At 45.4% G+C, this 22,264-nt stretch overlaps 1 protein-coding gene across 2 annotated transcripts in view; it reads right to left on the bottom strand.

The window, feature by feature from the left end:
• Window positions 1-22,264, bottom strand: part of FOXP4 (forkhead box P4) — a 102,130-nt gene that overhangs the window by 14,714 nt on the left and 65,152 nt on the right. For both annotated transcript variants that reach the window (XM_069108334.1, XM_069108333.1), the window contains exons 5-13: window positions 22,063-22,149; window positions 18,341-18,488; window positions 17,833-18,040; window positions 17,430-17,534; window positions 16,410-16,497; window positions 15,418-15,501; window positions 14,809-15,013; window positions 14,613-14,689; window positions 12,366-12,467 (exon numbers count right to left, since the gene is read on the bottom strand). In XM_069108334.1, the coding sequence (XP_068964435.1) occupies window positions 12,366-12,467; window positions 14,613-14,689; window positions 14,809-15,013; window positions 15,418-15,501; window positions 16,410-16,497; window positions 17,430-17,534; window positions 17,833-18,040; window positions 18,341-18,488; window positions 22,063-22,149 (1,104 nt within the window). The remainder of the gene's footprint in view (window positions 1-12,365; window positions 12,468-14,612; window positions 14,690-14,808; window positions 15,014-15,417; window positions 15,502-16,409; window positions 16,498-17,429; window positions 17,535-17,832; window positions 18,041-18,340; window positions 18,489-22,062; window positions 22,150-22,264) is intronic.

Raw genomic sequence — 22,264 nt, forward strand, 5'->3', positions numbered from 1 at the left:
GAGAGAGAGAGAGAGAGAGAGAGAGAGAGAGAATGAGAGAGAGAGAGAGAGGAAAGGAGGGAGAGAGGGAGGGAGGGAGAGAGAGATGGTTAGATCACTGGCCTGGCAGAGACAGACAGGAAGAGACAGAGAAAGAAAGACAGAGAGAAGGAAAGGAAAGAAGGGAAGGGAAGAGAGACAGAGACAGGAAGAGAGACAGAGTCTAGCTCCAATCTACTCATCTAGCTTTAACTCATAGTCTTTCCTTTCACAGAGGTAGTGTAGCTCAGTGGAAAGAGAATTGGATTTGGCATTAGAGGCCCTGGCTACAAAGCTCAGCTCTGCCACCAGCTATCTTTGTGACTTTGGGGAAGTCACATAACCTCAATGAGAATCACTTCCTTCATCTGTTAAAAAAGAGGGCAGACTCAAAGATTTTTAATTCTGGAGGTAGTGAGATGTAGGAGACAAATGATCTTGGAGTCAGGAAGACCTGGTTCAAATCCTGCCTCAGACATTTGCTAGCCAATGAGTTAAACTCTCTGGGCCTCAGTTTCCTTATCTGTGAAACATGGGGGCTGGACTTCATGACCTCCAAGGCCCCTTCCAGCTGTAAGACTGTGATCTTTGGCTTTTCCAACAAAACGGCTTCACTCTGTTCTTCTCTCATTCGCTGCCTTCACACCTTTGCTTAATGCTGTCTCCTCAGGTCTGCAATGAACTCTTCTCACTTTCATTTTCTACTTTCTGAAGCACAATTTCTCATTTGGCAAAGCCCTACTCAGTCCTCCACCCTAAAATCTTCTTTGACCCCTCCCCTAGCTCTCCCAGCTGAAAGCCATCTCTTCTTTCTCAAACCATAGCACACAGCTTAGATTTCTCCTTTGCACTCACCATCCTTTCTTAATTCCTTATATCAGTTATTTTTTTGTATTGGATTGCAATATCATATAAATGGATATAATTTGGTAGGGGGCCCACCTCTACCCCTCATTGGACTGTGAGTTCCTTGAGGGCGAGGACTATTTAATCTTTGGCCTTCATATCTCTAACATCTAGGGCAATGGCCAGCATATGGCAGCATATTATTATATCAACTGTACTATTAAACATCTGGTTAATAAACACATTAAATTGGGGCAGCTAGGTGGCACAGTGGATAGAGTGCCAGGACTGAAGGCAGGAAGGCTCATCCTTCTGAGTTCAAATCTGTCCTCAGACACTCACTAGCTGTGTGATCCTGAGCAAGTTAACCCTGTTTGCCTCAGTTTCCCCAACTGTAAAATGAACTGGAGAAGAAAATGACAAATCACTCTAATATCTCTGCCAAGAAAACTGCAAATGGGGTTTAAAAAAGTCAGACAAGGGGCGGCCAGGTGGCACAGTGAGTAAGAGCGCCGGCCCCGGCGTTGGGAGACCCGGGATCGGTTCTGGCCTCAGATACTTGGCACCCACACAAAATAACTGGCTATGTAACCTTGAGCAAGTTACTTAACCCCCTTTGCTTAAAAAAAAAGTCAGACAAGACTGAAACAGTTGAACAACCACAAAATTCAGTAGCAACAGTGTGGTCTAGTGCACAGAAAACGAGCCTTGGAAACAGTAAGACCTAGGTTCAAGTTCTCTCAATGACAGGTTAGCTAGTTTGACTAGCTATGTGAACTGGATATATCATTTAACCTCTTAGTGACTCAAGCTGTAACTATAAATTGCAGGGTAGTTACTGATATGCATCAATTTCTTAAACCAATGAAACTATATGTGTTCAGATCCTACCTCAAATGCTAGCTGTGTGAACCTGGACAAGTCATTTGACCCTCAGAGACTTAATTTTCCCTCTTATAGAATGAGTATAACAGTAGCACCCAAATCACAGCATTATGAGGATCAAATGAGATAATGTATGGAAAGCACTTGAAAACTTTCAAGCTCTATATACATCCCCCGCCCCCCTGAGGAAAGAAGGCAAGGCAATTAGGGTTAAGTGACTTGCCCAAGGTCACACAGCTAGTTAAGTGCAAAGTGTCTGAGACTGGATTTGAACTCAGGTCCTCCTGACTTCAGGGCTGGTGTTCTATTCACTGCGCCACCTAGATGCCCCTCTATATACATGTTTGCTATTTATTACTATTATTACTAAAGATCACAAAAGTTTTGAAGAGGAATTAAGAAAAAAATGAAAGGAACCATTATCAAATAATGCAAAACCCAAAAAATCCCAATAATGTAAACAAAAAGATCATCAAGATAAAATATGAATAATTATAATAATCAGTCCTGGTCTTGGTGAACAATGAAATATATCTCTGCAACCCTTCTTCATTACAATGCCTTCCCTCTGTTAATTATTTCCTATTTATCTTGTATATAATTTGCTTTGTATGTATTTGTTTGCCTGTTGTATCTCCACCTCCCCATTAGACTGCAAGTTCCTTTTGCATCCCCAGCATTTGGCACAGTACCTGGCACACAATAGGTACTCAATAAATGTTTATTGAATTGCAGTGAATTGAATCTTCCTCCTTTTAGTAGACTGGTGGGAAACTGCAGGATGGTCACAATGCCACTTGCTTAACTGTAGGGTTTTTACTCTTTTGTTACCAAAGAGGGCTTAATGGGGGGTTGGGGAAGGAAAATCCAGAAATGCCTCAGATATGTTTTTTTAAAGGCATTAATTAAAAGAAAGTAAATTAAATTACATAGCATTGAGAAGTAGAAAGAGTACTGTGCTGCAGGAGTCAAAGACCCAGTTCTGCCACTATGCAACCATGGGATTCACTTCTCCTTTAAGAGAGTCAGTTTTGGGGAGGCTAGGTGGCACAGTGAGTAGAGTGCTGGCCCTGAAGTCAGGAGGACCTGAGTTCGAATCCGACCTCAGACATTTAACACAAACAAAAAACCTAGCCGTGTCACCTTGGGCAAGTTACTTAAACCCAATTGCCCTCCAAAAAGCAAAAAAAAAAAATAGAAAAAAAAAAAAAAGAGCCTCAGTTTCTTCCTTTGTAAAGTGAAGGAAGTGTACTAAATCATCTTTCAATTGTCCCTTCCCAGTTCTGACATTCTAATATTATTTTTTTTTGAGGCAATCAGGGTTAAGTCACTTGACCAGAGTCACACAGCTAATGAGACTGGATTTGAACTCAGATCCTCCTGACTCCAGGGCCTCTACCCACTTCACCACCTAGCTGTCCCTAACCTAATATTCTATAAAGTAAACTGAATCCCTCTACCTGAGGAGCCCCAGAGAAGTTTAGAACACCCTTCTTCCAAACTCTCCTGTTTCTGTCAAGAGACCTACCATCCTTACAATCACCAGATTCACATCCCTGGGAGTTGTCCTTGACCCCTCACTGTCATCCCCTATATCCAAATCAGCTGCCAGATAACATCATCTCTATCTCCACAACATCTCTCATACCTGATCATCCCTCCTTTCCAGTCACACAAGCACCATCCTACTTCAGAATCTCATTACCTCTCACCTGAACTATTGCAATAGTCTTCCATTTGTTCTCCCTGCCTCAAGTCTTCCCCCATTCTATTCTCTATGATTTTCCTAAAACACAGGCCTGTTCATGCTACCCCACCCTTCTACTCAATAAACTCTCCACTGGTTCCATTTTATCTCCAAGAACACATACAGGAGGGATGGCTAGGTGGCACAGTGAATAGAGCACCAGCCCTAGAGTCAGGAGGACCTGAGTTCAAATCCGACCTCAGACACTTAACACATACAAAATTAGCTGCATGACCTTGGGCAAGTCACTTAACCCCAACTGCCCTACCTTCCCCTCTCAAAAAAAAAAAAAAGAACACATAGAAACCCTCCTGTTTGACATTTAAAGCTCTTCCCAACCTGACTCCAGCCTAACTTTCCAGCCTAATTACATCTTACTCCCCTCCAGAAACACTGTGGTCCATCCATTCTATGATCCAGGGTTTTTCCTCACACCTCTTCTCCCATCTCTGCATCTTAGCACTAACTGTCTCTCATGCTCAGAATGCATTCTGTCCTTAGGTCCATCTCTTGAAATCTCTAGTTTCCCTCAAGGACCATCTTCTGCATGGGGCCATTCCTGGTCATCTCCCCTGCCCCCTCGCCCAAGTTAGTCAGTCAGCAAGTATTTATTCAGCCCCTACTAGGTGCCAGGCACTGTGCCAAGTTCTGGAGATACCACCACCACCAACAACAACAACAATGGCAATAAACCAACCCTGCCCTCAAGTAACATACATCCTAATGTATTTCCTCACAACTTTATTGTGTTATCTGTTTTGCTTGGGTTTTACTATAGCTAAATATGTGTGGAAGGCAACATGTGGTACTGAATAGAAAGTCAGCCTCGAAGCTATGAAAAACTATGTTCAGGTCCTGTCTTTGACATACACTGACTATGACTGGGTAAGGTCACAACCTCTCACTATACTAGGCTATAATTTCTAGCCTTAGAGTCTCTCTAAGCCTCTAGATTTCAGAGAAGGTGCCAACTTGAATCAGTAGAGAGAATTTCCTTCCTTGGGAATGCTCTATACCAATGATATCACAAATCCAGTCCTTATCCCCTATTTTATGTGTGTGTGTGTGTGTGTGAGAGAGAGAGAGAGAGAGAGAGAGAGAGAGAGAGAGAGAGAGAGAGGGAAGGAGGGAGAGAGAGAGAGAGAGAGAGAGAGTATTGTTTTCTCCTTTAGAATGTCAGCTCCATACTGGAAACTGAGGGAGGGGGTGCCCATTCTTTGGGGAATGGCTAAACAAGTTATGGTATGTAAATGTGATGGAATACTATCGTGCTGAAATGATGAAGAGGATGCTTTTAGAAAACTCTAGGAATATGTGTATAAACTGATGCAGAATGACGTGAGCAGAACCAGGAGAACAATTTATTAACAACATCATAAAGATAACTCTGAAAGACTTGGATGTCTGATCAGCACAATCATAAATCTCAATTACAGAGGACTTATGATGGACTCATGCTACCCACCTCCTGACAGAGGGTGATAGACTCAGGGTGCAGATCAAGACATATATTTTGGGGGGCATGGCCAATGCAGTAATTTGTTGTGCAAGATTATATATGTTTGTAATTGGGGCTCCCCCCCCATTCTTTCTCACTTGGAGAGGAAAGGTGGAAGGGAGAGAGCAGATTTTCATTGGTTACCACCAAAAATAAAATAAAATTTCATTTAAAAAATAGAATGTAAGCTCATTGTGGGCAGTCTTTTTTTTTTCCTTTTGGAGGGCAGTTGGGGTTAAGTAACTTGCCCAAGGTTACACAGTTAGTTTTTTTGTGTGGGTGTTAAGTGTCTGAGGCCAGAACCAAACTTGGGTCCTCCTGACTCTGGGGCCAGCGCTTTACTCACTGCGCCACCTAGCTGCCCCGAGAGACTGTCTTTTTTCTTTGTATTCTCATCATGTAGCATAGTGTCTGCCACATAGGAAGAACTTAATAAACCTTATTAGTTCTAATAGAATGTAAGTTTCTTGAAGGCAGGAACTGGTTTAGTTTTTTTGTCTTTGTTTTCCAAATGCCTAGAATTTATATGCTCAATAAATGTTTCTCAGATTGAATAGATTGTCTGATTTATTCACTCATTTATTCTGTCATCAAGCCCTGCATACAGAGCCCTGTGCTAGCCTGTAAAATAAAAGGTTCAAACATAAAATATACAATGAATATGCAAAATATCACAGGGTAGGCTGCATTAGAGAAGTGTAAAATAAAGTGCTATTTGAGGTCTGGAGGGAAAGGTTGTTACAGAAACCTTCTTACCTAAGACTAGGGAAAACCTTCTCCAGTTAACTCTACACTGTATTTATTTTGTACACACTCATAGACTTAATTGTCGCCTTCCCTGACAAAATAAATATAAGTTCCTAGAGGGCAGAGACAGACTTTTGTCTCTTTGTATCTATGTATTAATAAATGCGTCTTGACCTGATTTGGCCTAGTGCCCTATACCAGTGCCTGACACATGGTAGACATTTAGTAAGTTATTACTGATTGACTTATTTATTCCAAAGAACACAGTAGAGGGAACAGAGTAATTATTTAGGAAATATTTGATCAATGAATGGATACTGACTACCTTTCATATTTATCTGATGCTCCCTGAGTATGTAAGTAGATTGTAAGTGCTTTGGGGTCAGGATCCTATCTTATACTCTTCTATTTCTGGCACAGTAGCTTGCATAGCATTTAAGCATAAAATGCTAAGCACAGAGAACAGATAATGAGATGAATAGCTGATGTTTATATATTGCTTTAGGGATTGCAAAGCACTATCTATACATTATTGTATCTTATCCTTATTACAATCCTGTCAGATAGACTACAGGTGTCATTATCCCCCATTTTACAGATGAGGAAACTGAGGCTCAGAGAAATTAGGTGACCTGCCCAAGGTCACCCTCCAGGTAAGTTCCAGAGGCTATATTTGAACCCAGATCTCTCCTGACTCTAGCCATGATTCCACATCCATACACAATTATTGCTATGAATTGAATTGATTGGACTGGAAATTAGGCAGGAAAGGATCAGCAAGGGGAAGCAATCCAACTTAGCCAAGTATAGGGTATCCCCAAAATCTTAGAGCAGTTTTAAGCTTTACTAGTTTATTTATGAAATACCTACTATGTGTAAAGCTCTGTGCTGCACCCTGGTCAAAATGAGATTTAAGTGCAGTAAGTCTAATAACGGCATTAGACGCACACAGAAAACCCTAATACACAGTAGAATATAAACGTGTAAAAAGGGAGAAGCAAACAACAGGCTACAGATTTCAGGGGATCATTTCTGCTTGAGGGAACAGAGGAGGCCTCACAAACAGCATTTGGACATGGGTTTCAATAGGACAGGAGATGCTGGGGGGGGGGGGGAGAGAAGAATATTCTAGGTGGAGGGAACAGTGTGGTTTGGGAAGCCAAGGGCATATTTCAGGAAGGAGGAGTGTCTCAGTTTGGCTAGGATGCATATAAGGCTGGAATGGTATGCTGGAGCCATGGTATGGAAGGTTTGGACCTTTTTTAGTAGAAGACAGGGAATCATTCAATGTTCTTAAGCAAGGAATCTAGAAAAATCACCACCCCTTAACACTTTTGCAGATGCCTCTGAAATTAAGGTCATCCCCTTAGAATGTGGGTAGCCTGATCCCTTCTCTCTCCCCTCTTGATCTTTAGGTGGGAACATGCCCAAGTTGCTTCCCCTCTCGCTGTCATCAGTTGCCCCTATTCTTCTCATTGTGCCCTGAACATAGTTGGTGCTTAATAACTGCTGAAATGGACTGAATCCGTCTCCTTATTTCCCACCACGTCCCCATCTTCTGACCTACTTCTCTCCTTGCCCCTAATTCCTTTCCCTGTCTCCCAACTTCATTCCTGTTGCCTGGTCCCTTCCTCCCTCCCCACACCTGCCCTTCTTATCCCTGTGTCCCCGTCCCTGTCCCTGGTCCCTGACTCCATCTTTACATTTCTAAACAGAGAAGAAAGCGGGCAGGGCAGGCAGGCGCTGTGCCCCCTCGAGATCCCCTCTCCCTCTCTCTCTTCCAACTCTTGCCACTTGCAACTGGCCCGATTTCATTACCAATTTTAATTTGCCTCTAATTAAATCCTGTGTATTTTTCCGACTCGCTTGCTAATCCACGAGGGAGGCAGGCGGCTGGAGTGGAATCTCTCGGAGCGATAATTACAAAGGGCCTAATCACGCCGGGGCTCCTGCCTCGGAATAAATTTCCCCGCATTACGGGGCTCGGATCCTCCGCTTTGCAAATGAGAATGACCCCAATTTCCGAGGATGGCCTCACCGGGGCTTTTTTCCCTCATTTCGAAGCCTGATTCGTGATGAGAGACTAATTCGTTACGCTGAAACATTAACGGCAATTTAAGGGGTCTGGCGGGGGCTTCGTAAACAAAGGGACCGGCCCCACAACAAGGGCCCGGGGAGGGGCCCGACACCAGGAGTGGGCGGGAGGAGAGAGCTGGGGAAGGGGTCTGGGAGGGCAGCAGCTCCGAGAAACAGATGGCGTCTCCTGTCTTCGGTATGGCCAGGCTTGGCCCCAGGCCCCCTCCCCATCCTCTCCCCCTGACCTGGTCCTTCTAGTGAAAGGGATCCAGCAAGAAGAGAGAAGGGAGGTGGGATGAAAAGGGAGGCAGAGCAGGAAGGGCTAGGTAGACGGAGGGGGGGGAGGAAGGAAAATCTATTTAGTCAGAATTCTGTTTTGCCCCAGGGGGGAATAAGTAGCAGAGGCCTAAACCCCAGTGGTCTGGCCAGGCTGGGGAAGGGAAGACCTGGGAAGTGTGGGTAGAGGGAGAGACATAGGAGATAACAGCAGAAGATGAGTCGGGATATGGAAATGAGAATTGAGGATAACCCTAAGAACTCTGCGCCTCAAAGGGTTAGGAGTTGGGTGCAAGAGGGCTAGAACATGGCCACAGAAAACCAGAAGGTCATAGTGGACCACCCTTCTAATATGGTACATTCTACTGAGTTGTCCACCATTTTACAATGAGGGAAAAATCAGTGATCCCAGCCTGTATTCCCAAGAGGGTGACTTTCTCTTGTTCCTCTCCGTACACTCGCCACAACACCTACCCCCAATGTTGACCAGACCATTGTCTATGCATTATCGATTCAGACTCAGTAACAGGCGGACACTGTTGGGTCTCAGAAGGGAAAGTAGGACTAGGGAACAAACTAAGAATTGACTAATGAGTAGGAATTCAGAAATAGTAAGAAGAGGGAAAGGCACAGGGACTGTTTGGCCTGAAAGGGAGAAATGAAAAGGCACTGCATAACTGCTCAATCTCTGAAAAGCTCTCTAAAAGGAGATGACAAAGAGAAGCTGTAAAAAGAGTCCTGGGTCTGGAGGAGCCGAGTTTGAATTCTGGTTGGCCACTATGTGACTTTGTGAAAGTCACCTTCTGTTCTGAGCCTGTTTTCTCAGCTGTAAAAAAAGGGTGCTGGGCTAGATGAACTCTAGGGTCTGTTCCAGATCTAAATCACAGGTTCTCTAATTATTCTCCATCTTCAGAGAGGTAATGGTCTGCACTAAAGTGGATAGAAATAAAATGACGAGAGAGTAAATGTACAATTTCTAGTTTGGGCAGGTATGTGTAGTATGCATGGACAGGAGGGATTCTCATACACACACATACACACACTCTGACCCCACCCACATCTAGCACAGTTGTTAAGTAACAGGTGACTCCTTTGGGTGCTGTCCTGTCTAGAGGCTAAAGACTAAATAAAGACTAAACCTCTAGAAGGTTCCAGCCAGCGAGAAAGGAGCCCCAGACCCTGGCAGCAGGATGTCAGTCAGAGGGATGGCATCACTTACAGCCAATCAGAAGAGCTAACTGAGCTTGGCTTGCCATTACCTCTTTGAGGCCTTAGCACTCTAACACTGTGACCCTAGTCCAAAGAATGGGGGTGACATTTTAGTTGAGTGACTCCACTCACCTTTCAGTCCTGGGAGGAAGCACCATGTATAATAGCTTCTATGGACCTAAACCCTAAACTCAGTACATTCACATTCTTGTCCAAGGCATGAGGGACTTAAAATATTTTAGTGCCTGAAGGTTTGCAAAATGCTTTACAAATATGATTTTGTCTGATCCCCACAACAACCCTGGAAGGTAGATGTTATTATTACCCCCAGTTTACAATCTGAGGCAGACAGAGGTTAAGGGACATGTCCAAAGCTAGTAAGTGAGCTGAGGTTCAATTTGAACTCAGGTCTTCCTAGCTCTAGGTCCAGCTCTCTATCCACTGAGTTGACGTGCTGTTCAGAAAAGTTTTCTGACAGTGAGTTCAATGAAGGGCTGAAATATTCTTGAGGTTCTTTAATAACAATGTCACACTCATCTTTCCAGAATGGTTTAGGTAACATTTGCCTAGAGTTAGGAGAATGACCAAGATGACCCTTAGAATTCCCCCCCGCCCAGTCCTTTAATTACCTATTTGGACGTTTTCCATAAGCCAGGGCAGTATTATGCTGATGAGACAGTACAACTTAAGGGTAAGAGACTGGATTTTCAGTCAGATGACCTGGGTCTGAGTACTAGGACACTTCATGGATGTGCCAAGAGTGCTAGATTTGGAGTCTGGATTAAAATCCTCCTGCCACTCATTATTCTTGCACTTTGGCCAAGTCACTTAACCTCTTTAAATCTCAGTTTTCTCATCGGTTAAATAAGGGGTTGGACTAGAGTAGACAACCATCAGGGTTCTTTCTTGTTCTAAATCTATGATCCTGTGATCATAATTCATGAAAAAATTCCCTCCCACCCCAGCCTTGGGGAAGAAGCATCTTTTACCTCGGAAGTTCCATCAGTGGCCAGCAGGGGGACTCAAAGGCCAAAGATCCTGGCAACTCCCTGACTAGACACTGCCCTCTCTTCCCCACCCTGATGGCCACGCTTGAGCCCTCTGTCCACTAAGCCACAATGTCCACCCTACTGTATGGGCACCAAGTCCCTCATCTGGCACCTCCACCTGCCTGTGAGTGCTCGTTTTCTGTTACCTCTCCATCTCTCTCTCCATCCCTCTTTTCCCATTTCTCCATCTGTGTCTCTGTCTTTGTCTCTTTCTTTCCATCTCTGTTTCTCTGTCACTTTTTCCATCTCCATCTCTCTGTGTCTGTCTCTTCCTCTCTCTCCACCTGTCCCTCTTTCTGTGTCTCTCTGCTTTTCTCCCTATCTCTCTTTCCCCATTCCTCTCTCTCCATCTCTCTTCATCCTTTTCTCTCCATCTCAGTCTCAGTCTCTCCATCCCTCTCTCCCCATCTTTCTATGTCTTTCTCTGTTTATCCATCTCTCTTCCTATTTTTGTGTGTCTCTCTGTGTCCATCTGTCTCTCCATATCTCTCACTCTATCCATCTATGTCTTTGTCTCTGTCTGTCTGTCTGTGTCTCCATCTCTCTCCCTCTCTCCACTACCACCCCCACAATCTTGGCAATGAGAAAACAGAAGGCACTATCAGCATCAGGCCCCTAACTCCCTGTCCCATTTTCCCTAGTCCTCCCCCTACCTTCTCTCTCTTGTCCCCCTAGGAAAACTGTTATGGCTGGAGGTGTTGAAATGACTAATTGGACTGAGACAATTATCTTTCTGCTTCTGACAGCAGAAAGGGGGAGGGTGTATGTATGTCCATGTCTGTATATGTGTCTGTGCCCATGTCCATGGACCCATATTTGGCCCCATGTCCAATTTTCCCATACACTATTCTTCCTCAGTGAACAATAGGGTCTTTGGAACACCCCTATGCTACAGCTTTAGTAATTCTAGGGTACTTCTGGATGGTTTGGACACACTTTGTTACCACCTAACCATGGGCTCATGGAAGGGTCTATGCCCCTTTCAGGTGCTTCTGATGCCTGTGTGGTCACCAGGGCTCAGATCCCATCATGTTTCCCTTTGTAAAAAAAAAAAAAAAACCTTCAATGGCTCACTATTGTCTCTAGATTAAAAGTTAAAAACTCCTCAACCTAGTTTAGCACCCTCGATAATCTAGTGCCCCACTATCAGCCTTATTTCATAATACTCTCTTTTAAAAACTCTGTTTCCCCTATTTAAGGGAACTCCTTAAGGGGACCCCCTAAGGGGACTGTGAGTCATTCCTGAATTTTAACCTCTATCTCTCACCTCCCTGCATCCACACAAGCTGCTCTCCATACTTAGACTACGCTCCCTTCTCAGAATCTACCTTTCAGAATCCTTGTCTTCTTACAAGGATCACTAGAGGGCATATCCTCATTGAACTCAATCCCCTTTAGATCTTAGTCCTTTCCCTGAACATTGAATTTTCCTCATTTTATGTTTATTTGTGTAGAAGTTTTATCTCCCACCCCCCCTAAAATGCAAGCAGAAAGCATGGACCTGCTCCCCAAAGACAGAGATTCTTCCATTTTTTATTTTGTATCCTGAATATCTGGCACAGTAATTTGCCCAGGGTTTTACTGCCAGCATATGTAAGAAACAGGGTTTGAACCAAGGTCTTCCTGACTCTGAGGCCTCCTCCCTATCTTTTATGCCAAGCTGGTATTGCACATAATAAGTGCTTAATAACTCTTTGTTGACCTGAATTAGAGAACCGGGATTAGAATTCAGAGGATCTCTGAGAAGGCATTTGAGTTCTAGGGGTCCCTGATTATGATGATATGGGGATCCCCATTGATGTGGGGATATGCCTGGGCCAAAAACATTCCCAACTAAGCCAATAACACAAGGGCAGGTCTGGCCTTCCAGAGGAAGAGAACCTGACCTGTGGGCTACAGTATTAATGTTCCCTACAGGAATCTCCTATCCTAGATGTGAATCTAGGGAAGGGCCCATCATTAATTGGGGGCCCTTAGGAAGAGAAGGAGAGGCAAAGCAAGGTAAGTGTCTCACCTTCCAGGTGGCTGTATTCCTCCGGAAATAGGCGAACATCCTGGTGAACCAGTTGTAGATTTCATTCAGAGTAAGCTGCCTGTCAGGGGTCTCCAGGATGGCCTTCAAGGGAAGCAGAGGTCAAAGGGGTTACTTTCCTCTAGAGATAGGAAATCAGTCACACTAGATTGTCTTTCCTAGGATTCCAACTCTCTCTTAGGTCCACAAATTTTGTTGTTGAGTCATTTCAGTCATGTTCGACTCTTTGGGGTTTTCTTGGCAAAGATACTTAAGTGGTTTGCCATTTCCTTTTCCAGTTCATTTTACAGACAAGGAAATCAAGGCAAACAGGGTGAAGTGACTTGCCCAAGTCATATATCTAGTTAGGGTCTGAGGCCAGAATTGAACTCAGGCCTTCCTGAATTCTTCCAGTGCTCTATCCACCATCAAGCTGCCAGGAATCATTAACTTTGTATGCATGAGTACATATATGGGGGGGGGGGGTAGAGAAGGGGGAAGAGAGCAAAAGGAAGAAGGGAGAGAAGAGGAAGGGAGGGAGAAAGAGAGAGAAGAGGGAGGAGAGAGAGGGTGAGGAAGAATGAGGAAAGAAGGAGAGAGAGGGGGAGGAAGACAGGGATGATGACAGTGGCAAAGACAGAGAGAATATAAAAAAAGATGTGTGCATGCATGATACAAAGAAAGTGGACATAAATGGAGATTGCTGGATATGGGAGGACAGACACAGTAATGCACTGCTGCTGGGGCTATAGATTGGTCCAGCATTTCTGGAAAGCAATTTGGAACAATACCAAAAGGTCACTAAACTGTGCATATCCTTTGAACCAACAATATAACCAGCAGTCAAAAAAAGATGAAAAGGTCTCATATGTACATATTTATAGCAAGTATGGGACTAGAGGTGAAGAATGAGACATACATTTTTGGACATGGTCAGTGTGTAGATTTGTTTTGTTTGACTATACTTATTTGTTACAAAGGAAAGCTTTAAAAAACGGTGAGGAGGATTGGGGGAAAAGGGAGTTTAGTAATAAGTAATGCCAAAAAGAAAAGAATGAAAAGAAGGTCATTGAAACATTTTAAAATTAATTTACAAGGAAATAGAAGGAAGTTTAGAGGGAGGTACAGATAAATAAGACAGCTTTGAAACTGTGTTGAATTTATTTTACGCTTTAAAAAACTATATAATACACTTGGTTTCAAAGGCAATCCTCATGTTCAATTCTTCTTTGAATATGGAAATGTTTGTGTTTGTTGGTTGTCAAGTTTAAAGTAAATAAAAATAAAAATTGTTTTTAAAAAAGAGTATTAGATTTGGAGTCAAAGAAGTGGGATTGAATCTTTGCTCTGTCTTGAATCCTTGCTTACTGTCTTGGATAAGTAACTTTCCCCACCCTGGGACTCAGCTTCTTCATCTGTAAAATGAAGGAATTGAACTGAACCTCTTAGAGATCTCTCTCTGTCTCTCTGTCTCTCTGTTTCTCTGTCTCTCTGTTTCTCTGTCTCTGTCTCTGTCTCTGTCTCTGTCTCTGTCTCTCTCTCTCTCTCTCTCTCTCTCTCTGTTTCTCTGCTCTGTCTCTGTCTCTGTCTCTGTCTCTCTCTCTCTCTCTCTCTCTGTCTCTCTCTCTCTCTCTCTCGTCCCCTTCCTCAATAAATATATATGATCCTCTGACCAAAGACTCTATATGTGAATATGTGTATGAGAGGAGGGAATAATTAATTGTGTAAGAGAGACAAAGTGTGCATATTTGTGTGAGTGTAAGTGGGAATGGATGTATATATGTCTAAGGAAATACGTGTGAGTTGTATCTGTGCAATAAGAGAGAATGGATGTGTGTGTGTGTGTGCGTGTGTGTGTAAGAATGAGCTGCTGAGTAATGGTGAGAGAAGGTATATCTGTGAGAAACTGAATGTGGGACTGGACTGCTACATATGAGACTATGTGCACATCTACAACATACAACATAAGCTGTAGGAGAATCCATGTGCATGGGTGCATACATGTGTAAGAGAGAAGGATAAATCAGGATGAGACAATGAATGCTCCCGATGTCTAAAGAAGGGAGGCTAAGGTGGTCAGGGAAGGGGGAAGCTAGGTAGGATTTAAGTAGTGGGAAAAGAGAGGGAAGATCTCATAGGCAAATAGGCAACTGGAGACAGATTTGGGGGATGGGAATGAGAATAGAAGGGAGGGCTTTTCATGAATTCTCTTATCCCCAGCACCTCCATCTTCTTCCCTGGGAAGCTCACCTGTCGGATGAGGGACGCATAGGTAAAGGGAGGTCGGACATCTGCATTCTTGTAAAACTCATGATTCTGGGCCAGTTCTGAGGGACAGAGATGAGGGATGTAAGAAGGGCCAGACCTGTGGCCCAAGAAAACCCCCTCCCCTAAACCACAATGCCTCCCTTCTGTGATCCTCCTGCCCCCACCTCCCCACCCTCACCAGAGGAGATGGGGGTGCAGAACTTGTCACTACTTCTCCTGCGGGCAGGGCCCCCACTGTGCAGAGTAGCAGAGCTGAGGCCAGGGGGGCGTAAGGGAGTAACAGGGGCGGCAGCTGAGGTGGGGGGGTGGGCGAGGCCGTCCGGGAATGACTCAGCTGCTGAGACAGTCACCTTGGAGAGTGAGGAGCCTGATACCAGGTTCAGCTATGAAAAATGGAAAGGGTAATGAGAGCAGAGCTAAAAAGGATGACAGGTATGAGCAGAGAGGATCTCCTTGGATTCCAAGGTCTTCTCTATTCTTATAGATCTCATGGTCAGAATGGTGGAGGGTGAATTTCAATCAATGAGGAAAGTGGCAAGTGGGGGAGGGAGAGAACAAGGTTCAAAGGGGACTGGTTTCTGAAGGGAAGGATTCTGAGGGGAACAGATCTGAACCACCAGGGTCTAAGGTACAGGGGCAATGTCCAGCGGAAGGGACTAAAGGAATGGTTGGGCAAAGTGTCTGGGAGGCCCTAGAAGGTTTTTGGAAGGTCAGGCCCCACTGGAAAGTATTTGGGGTCATAGGGACTAGAGGGAGCAGAGTATGTATGGGGCATAGAGCATCTCACCGGCTGGCTAAAGGGCTTGGGTTCTGAAGGCCTCATGTGCAAATGGGCCATCATTGCTTGAAGTCGCTCACTCTCCTTGGCTAGCTGTAGGGAGAGAGAGAAGATGGGACAAAAAGCCTGGGTTTCAGAGTCTTTTTAGGGTTTATCCCTCTCCTCTTCCATCAGCATACAATACCATTCTTTCCCAATCCTCTGCCTCAAGGGAAAAGGGAAGGAGGAACCAAGGGGAAAAAAGATGACAAACACAAGCCTCTTTAGCTGCTTGACCTCACACAGGTGTCCCACACCTCTATCAAAGTCCAGGGTTTCCCACCTTTGTTCATACTATTCAACCCATTTAGAATTTAGCATTTATTCATAAATGCTTATTGGCTTATTGATTTACCCACCAAATATTTACTGAGTGTCCAGTACATCAAGGCCCTGTGAAGAATGCAAAGATGTATCCCCACCCTTAAGGAATGTATAGTCTAGTAGGAAGCTGATACTGCATACATATTTGTTGACAGATTAATTTCTCTCATTGATGGATTGGTTCCCCTGATCTATCTCTTGGGTATCTGCAGTTCAGGCCACTATCTTCTCTATGATGTCTTCACATACCTCACTCTGACTTTGCCAGAACCTTTTTTTTCCCCCACAACCTTTGCTTAAGACAACTCACTGGAAAACTGAGCATGTCTTGTCTCCCAGCTCGAGGAGAACCCACCTGCCAAGAGGATTGCTCGTTATATGGGACACACTAACTATGCATCTTCTGGTCCTCCCAGGGTGAGACCCAGACCGCCTCCCCAAGCCCAGAATGTGCCCTCTCTAGAGTTCAGCTCCCCCATTCAAGATAACCAGGAGAATTTAGACAAAGTAAGGAGATTGCTTTGGCTACTTAAACAAATGGTTGAGTCCAGCAGGCCCCATGGAAAGGTGATATGGGGCTAGGGAGAGGGTGAGTGGGACCCAATGAGCACCCTACATATATACACAGAGGGCCACACCTGTATCTCCAGCTGCTGGACAACCTGCATCTGGACCCGGCACTGGGCTGTGCTTCTGTCGTCAAGTGCATGTTCTGTATTGAGGTGTCTTCGGGGGGGGAAAGAAGGGAAGGTTTAGACTCGGGCTTCACCTAGGATATGCTCCCCAGATCCCCTGACTGTTCTCCCCCATCTGCCTTCCCTGACATACCTTCAATCCCCTCACACACAAAGACAGAGAGATAGAGAGGGGCAGACAGAGTAACGGAGACAGAGAGACAGAGAAGGCGGCCAAGTCAGAAGAAAGGGAAGATAGAAGCAGCATCCTCTTAGTCAGCTTCCTTTGATGTCTTTGCTAAAATCCCAGCTACAGAGAGATCTAATTGCAAATGAACTAATTAAGTAAACCTCTGACGAAGCGTGAAAACAATTTGTTTGACCCTGATGCTGCAAGGGGCTGGGAGACAGCAGAGTTAATCAGTCAGTGACAGAGCCTGGCACCACTGTGGCAGCACCAACCGCCTGTCTGCCCCCCTGCCTACCTGTCCACCTGCCCCCTCCAGTCCCCATCACTCTGCTGTCAGTTTCCTCCTGTCCCTTCACTGGGGAGACTGGGAGTATATAGGAACTGGCCTCCATTACCTGCTTACCCCTCAACCTGCTCTGTATTTCCCTAGGAATGAGAGGAGTTGCTTTCATTCCCACAGAAGCTGGCTAGATGGGCTAGGAATGGGGGGATGGGGGCCCAGGTAAGAGGGCCTTGTGCCTGGTCTGAGAGCATGCACTCACACTCACATCTCAGCACTCCCTCACCCCCAAAACACAGGGAGCAAGTTCACGGATTCAGTGGCTGGGGGCCTGTCCAGGACTTGAGATTTGAAGAAGGGAGGCAATTATGGGAGGGATTTGAAGCTAACTATGGTGGTCTGTGACCAGAGAGTGGCAGGGAAGTGGAGGTAAGAAGTGCAGAGGCAAGGAGATGAGAGGGAGGAAAAGGGAGAGGGGCTAGAGGGGAGGAGATGAGTCTAGGTGGGCACCTACTTGACAAACTGCCCCAGGTCTTCACAAAGAGTCTCGCAGCCTGGCCACTTGCACTCCCCATGACCATACAGGGGATGGGAGCCAGGGGTGTCCTCATGTGAGGTGCTGGGAAGAGAAGGAAGGTAGAATGTCAAGGACCCTGTACAGTAGTCAGGGCCCCCTGTTGCCTGCCACAAAAATCTTTGCTCCAGTTTGGTCCCAGCTGCCCCCACCCCATTTCTTTTGGTCCACCGTTCAGCACTCCAGGAGTACTGATCCACACAACCAACCCCTAGCTCCAACTTGATTCTTCCCTCATTTTAAAAACTCCACAGTTCAAGAGTCAGATCTGAACTATTTACAGTGGGCTTCCCAGAGTCACCCACCCCAACAGCTTCCTTTCACATCCCCTCTCCAAAGGTACCTGTCTCGTCGAGGTGTGAGCACAGTGGGTTGCCCATTGGGTAGGGTGTGATGGGAGAGGGGGGGTGAGACCTTAGGGGGAGCAAACGAGGTAGCGGTGGCTGCTGCTGTGGTGAGGTCCAGCCCCTCCTGCTTCACGCTGTCTTCAGCCGGCTGGGCAGCTGCCCCATCTCCTTTCCACAGCTGGGGCAGGTCAGATGGGCACACGGCTGCAAAGAACAGGGTCAGAGATCCCTCCCCACCTTTAACCCTTTTTGGACAGCACAGGAGACACCTAATTTCTGGAACCGAAAGTTCGGACTATCTCCCTAGAAACCCTGGAGGAAGGGCTCTGAACCTTCAGTGAGGGCCCTGGGAATGTGTGGTCACCACAAGGCCCCAGGATGTGGAAGTGTAGGGGGCTCAGGCTAGGCATGTTGGGGTTTCAGGGCCCACGGTAGGGGCTCTGAAGACTCAGTCTGGGCCTGAGGGAGTTCAGGAGGTACATGGGGGCTACAAGACTCACTCACCCTGTGGGAGAGTTTGGAGGGGTCCTGTTGCCTGGCTGGGCTGCAGACTGACCAGACCCTGCCTCTGCAGGTTCAGCAGGTGCTGCTGTTGCAGCTGCTGCATCTGGAGGAGTTGTTGCTGGAAGGCCAGCTGCTTGTTCCCAAGTGCCTGGTTCCAGGGAAGTGATAGTAAAAGGGAGATATGTCAAATCAGGCCTTTCCTTGTTGGAGCTGGGCTCTCCCTGCCCTCCACCACCTCCCAGCCCCACTCCCTCTGGCTCCATCCAGCCTTTCAAGATTGTCTCCTCCCTACCTTCCTTCCCCAAAGACTGAAGTCCTTACACACACACACACACACACACACACACACACACACACACACACACACACACACACACACACACCCCTGTAGTGCAGGAGGGGCAGGGGTGGGTGGGAAGCTCTCTCCCTCCTACACTTGGCCCATCAGAGGGGCTCTGGGTACCATTCTGACCTAGAACACAACTCCGCTGACTTGAGGTGTCACCTCACCCTCTTCTCTTTCCTCAGCCCCAGCTTTGAGAAACTCACTGGTTCATGGGGCAGTGCAGTAAGGACAGTTCTGCTCCTTTCCTCTGGTCTGTCCCTCCCTCTGCCATTCTCTTGTTTTCTTCTCTATTGCTGCCTTTTCTCTATTCTCTCCTGTTGTGTTTTTTCTCCTCTTCTCTCCTCCCTTCCTTCCTTTCCATTATTTTTTTCTTTTCTTCTTATCTTTCTTTTCCTTTCTCTCCCCCCACCCCTCCTCTTCTTAGGATTAAGAAAAGGAACAGACTTTTGCCATCATCTATTCTAATCCCCATGTTTCCCAGATAAAAGAAACAGGCCCAAAGACATTACAGTCAAAGTTAGTAAGGAAGGTAATAAGGTTCTCTGTGTTCTCAAAATCTATTTCTTTTTCCACTACTTTTTTCCTCACTGAATCACCAAACTTAGAATTAGAAGATCATCTAGGCACTATATCTCAGCAATCTCTTCTAGAGCAGCCCTGATAGATACATGGTCTTAGAGTCTGCTTGAATAGCGGTCCAGACTAGAAGCTTACTACCTCTTAAGGCAGCACATTCCATGTTTAGACAACTGTAATTATTTAGAAAGTTCTTCCTTATATTGAGCTCAAATCTTTCTTCTTGTAACTTCCACTCTTTGGTACTTACCTTATCTCTTAGAACTTTGAAGAATAAGTTTATTCTCTTTTCCATATGACAGGCCTTTAAATACTTAAAGACGGCAAACACATCCCACTATTCACCCCTCTTCCCAAGTCCTCCAGACTAAACACATCCAATTTTTTAAGCTATTCCCATTACAGTGTGGTTTCCGGACCACTCACTGGCCTGGTCACCCTTCTCTGGATTCACTGCTGTTTGTCAATGTCCCATTTATCTCCTATGTATAATCAGAAAAACTTTCCTACATAAGCTAGGGGCTCCCCAGGAAGGACAGGAGGTCACAAGCAGGCAAGATAAACCCCACAATAACATGTTTAATCGTTTCAATATACCACCTACTACCTACCACCAATACTATACCCCTACACCTTAAACACACAATCACATATACATAGGCATGTCTCTGCATGGAACAACTGACCACAGTAACCTCTTATGACAGAGAACACACTGGATCCAGAAGTGAAGCATATCATTTCTGTCCCACCAGCTTTTCCCTTCCCTCCTCACCCCTACTCAGTACATACACCTAGTCACACCCACACACAACAAGTCTGCCTTCCACCTCCCCAGCACACACAGATTCCGACAGGGCCATTCAGCCACATGCACAGGCAGAGACAAGTTAGTCAGCCAGCAAGTATTTATGGAGTCCTCCAGGGCTATACCTACCCTAGGAATTTGCAATGATGTCTGTTTGGGGCTTACTAGTTTTTGGGGAAACAAAACAAATTCCCATTAGAGTGTAAGCTTCCTGAAAGTAGGCATTGTCTTACTTTTCTATTTGTATCCTAGCACTTAGCACAGTGTTTTTACACATGGTAAGCATTTAATAAATCATTCCTTCAGAGCTGGGAGAACCCTTAGAAGCCATCAAATGCAGTTCCCTCATTTTATAAATAAGAAAACAGAGACACAGAGATGTTAAGTGACATGTCCTGAGTCACACAGTTAATAAATATCTGAGGCAGGATTTGACTCTAAGACCAGTGTCCTATCCATAACACCATGCTGGCCGACCAGAGTAACCGAGAGGAGACACTAGAGACAGCATAACAATTGTAAGAGTGAGTTGAGGTAGCAAAAGAAGCCACCAATTGTCCTGGTGTGTTGGAGAATGCTTGGTTCCAATCAGAGAAGACTCTGTTTGAGGAGGCTACTTGGAAATGTCATTTTTTTGGAGAATGTTTGGTTCCAATCAGAGAAGACTCTGTTTGAGGAGGCTACTTGGAAATGTCATTTTTTTTTTCCCAACAGGGAGGAAGGAGGTTGTTCTAGAGGGGGGGGCCACAGGAGAAAAGTGTGGCTTGGACAGGGTGGACAGGGTTTGGGTTGGGAGAATTTGGAAGGCCATGAGAGGCAGAGAGATGAGGCAAGCAGAAGGAAGGTTGAAGGATGGAGGGAATCTGGCAGTTGGGAAGCTGATGAATAGAAAGCCACAATATGAGATCCACAGGAGAGACTTAAAGCAAATGTATAAAGTATAAAAAGCATGTTTGGCCCCAAAGAAGAGATCGGAGACTCTCTTCTACCCTAATCCTTTGCAGAGGGGCAGGGGCAGGGAGGCAAAGAGGAGTAGTGCATAAGTGGGGATTATTGCTTATAATGCCAGATTTTTTTTTTCTGTGTTGTACTGTTTTGCTAATTTTTCTTTTCTCTCTTCATCTTAAAAAAATTCTTTGTTTTAAGGAACGGCTCTCAAGAGGCATACAATGAGAAATAGGGGTGATTTTTAAAAAGATATCCATAAAAATCTATTTTTAAAAAATAATAGATTTGAGGCACAAAGTGAGACATACACACATACTCATACCTCCAGGAAACTTATACATATATAACTACAGGCACGCATACATGGTCCGAGCTACACAACTAAATTCCCACTCCATTGTCCCATATGGCAAAAGGGAACCCAATTAATCGGATGGTGGCCTGGGGATAAGATGGTACATAGAGTAGTAGGAAAGAAAGAGGGATGGAGCAGCATGGGGAAAAACTGATCACCAATTAGACACCTCAGTGGCACAATAGAAAGAGCCTGGAGTCAGGAAGATCTGAATTCAAACACAGCCTCAGATACTTACTAGGTATGTGATCCTGGGCAAGTCACTTAACCTCTGTTTGCCTCTGTCTCCTCAACTGCAAAATGGGAATAATAATAGCACCTCTCTCCCAGGGTTGTTGGGAGGAACAGATGAGATAAGGACTGTAAGGCACTTAGTACAGTGTCTGGCACACAGAAGGCGCTATAAAAATTAAGCTATTTATTATTATTTTTGTGTGTGAGCCTGGACAAGTCACTTAACCTCTGCCTTAGTCCCCTCAGCTGTAAAATAGAGACAATAACAGTGCCACCTCCCGCTACTGTTGTGAGGATAAAATGACACACCGGAGCTTAAAAAGCGCTTCTTTCTTCTTCAGCTATGCCCCTCCCCCTGACCTCCCTGCTCCTTGGAAGGACAGGAGGTAAAGGCGGTTGGGGGATGGAGGGAGGGAAGAGCCCAGGGCCTGGGCTGCAGCCCCTCACCCTCTTACCTCTTTGGGCTGCTGTTTCCCAGCTTGCTGCTGGGTGAGGAGCTGTAAATGAAGCTGTTCTTGCTGTTTCTTGTAATATTCCTGTAACTGGGGTGTAAGGGAAGGGTGGGAATAGGTCACAGAGGGAAGCAACAAACAAACAAGCAAACAAACCCAGGTCTGGGCTGCTTTCCTTCCTCTTCCACTCCACCCCCCAAAGGTG

This window comes from Petaurus breviceps, unplaced genomic scaffold, assembly GCF_028583685.1.
Source record: "Petaurus breviceps papuanus isolate PSGF00001 unplaced genomic scaffold, PetGlider_PUasm1.0 90352, whole genome shotgun sequence".
NCBI lineage: Eukaryota > Metazoa > Chordata > Mammalia > Diprotodontia > Petauridae > Petaurus > Petaurus breviceps.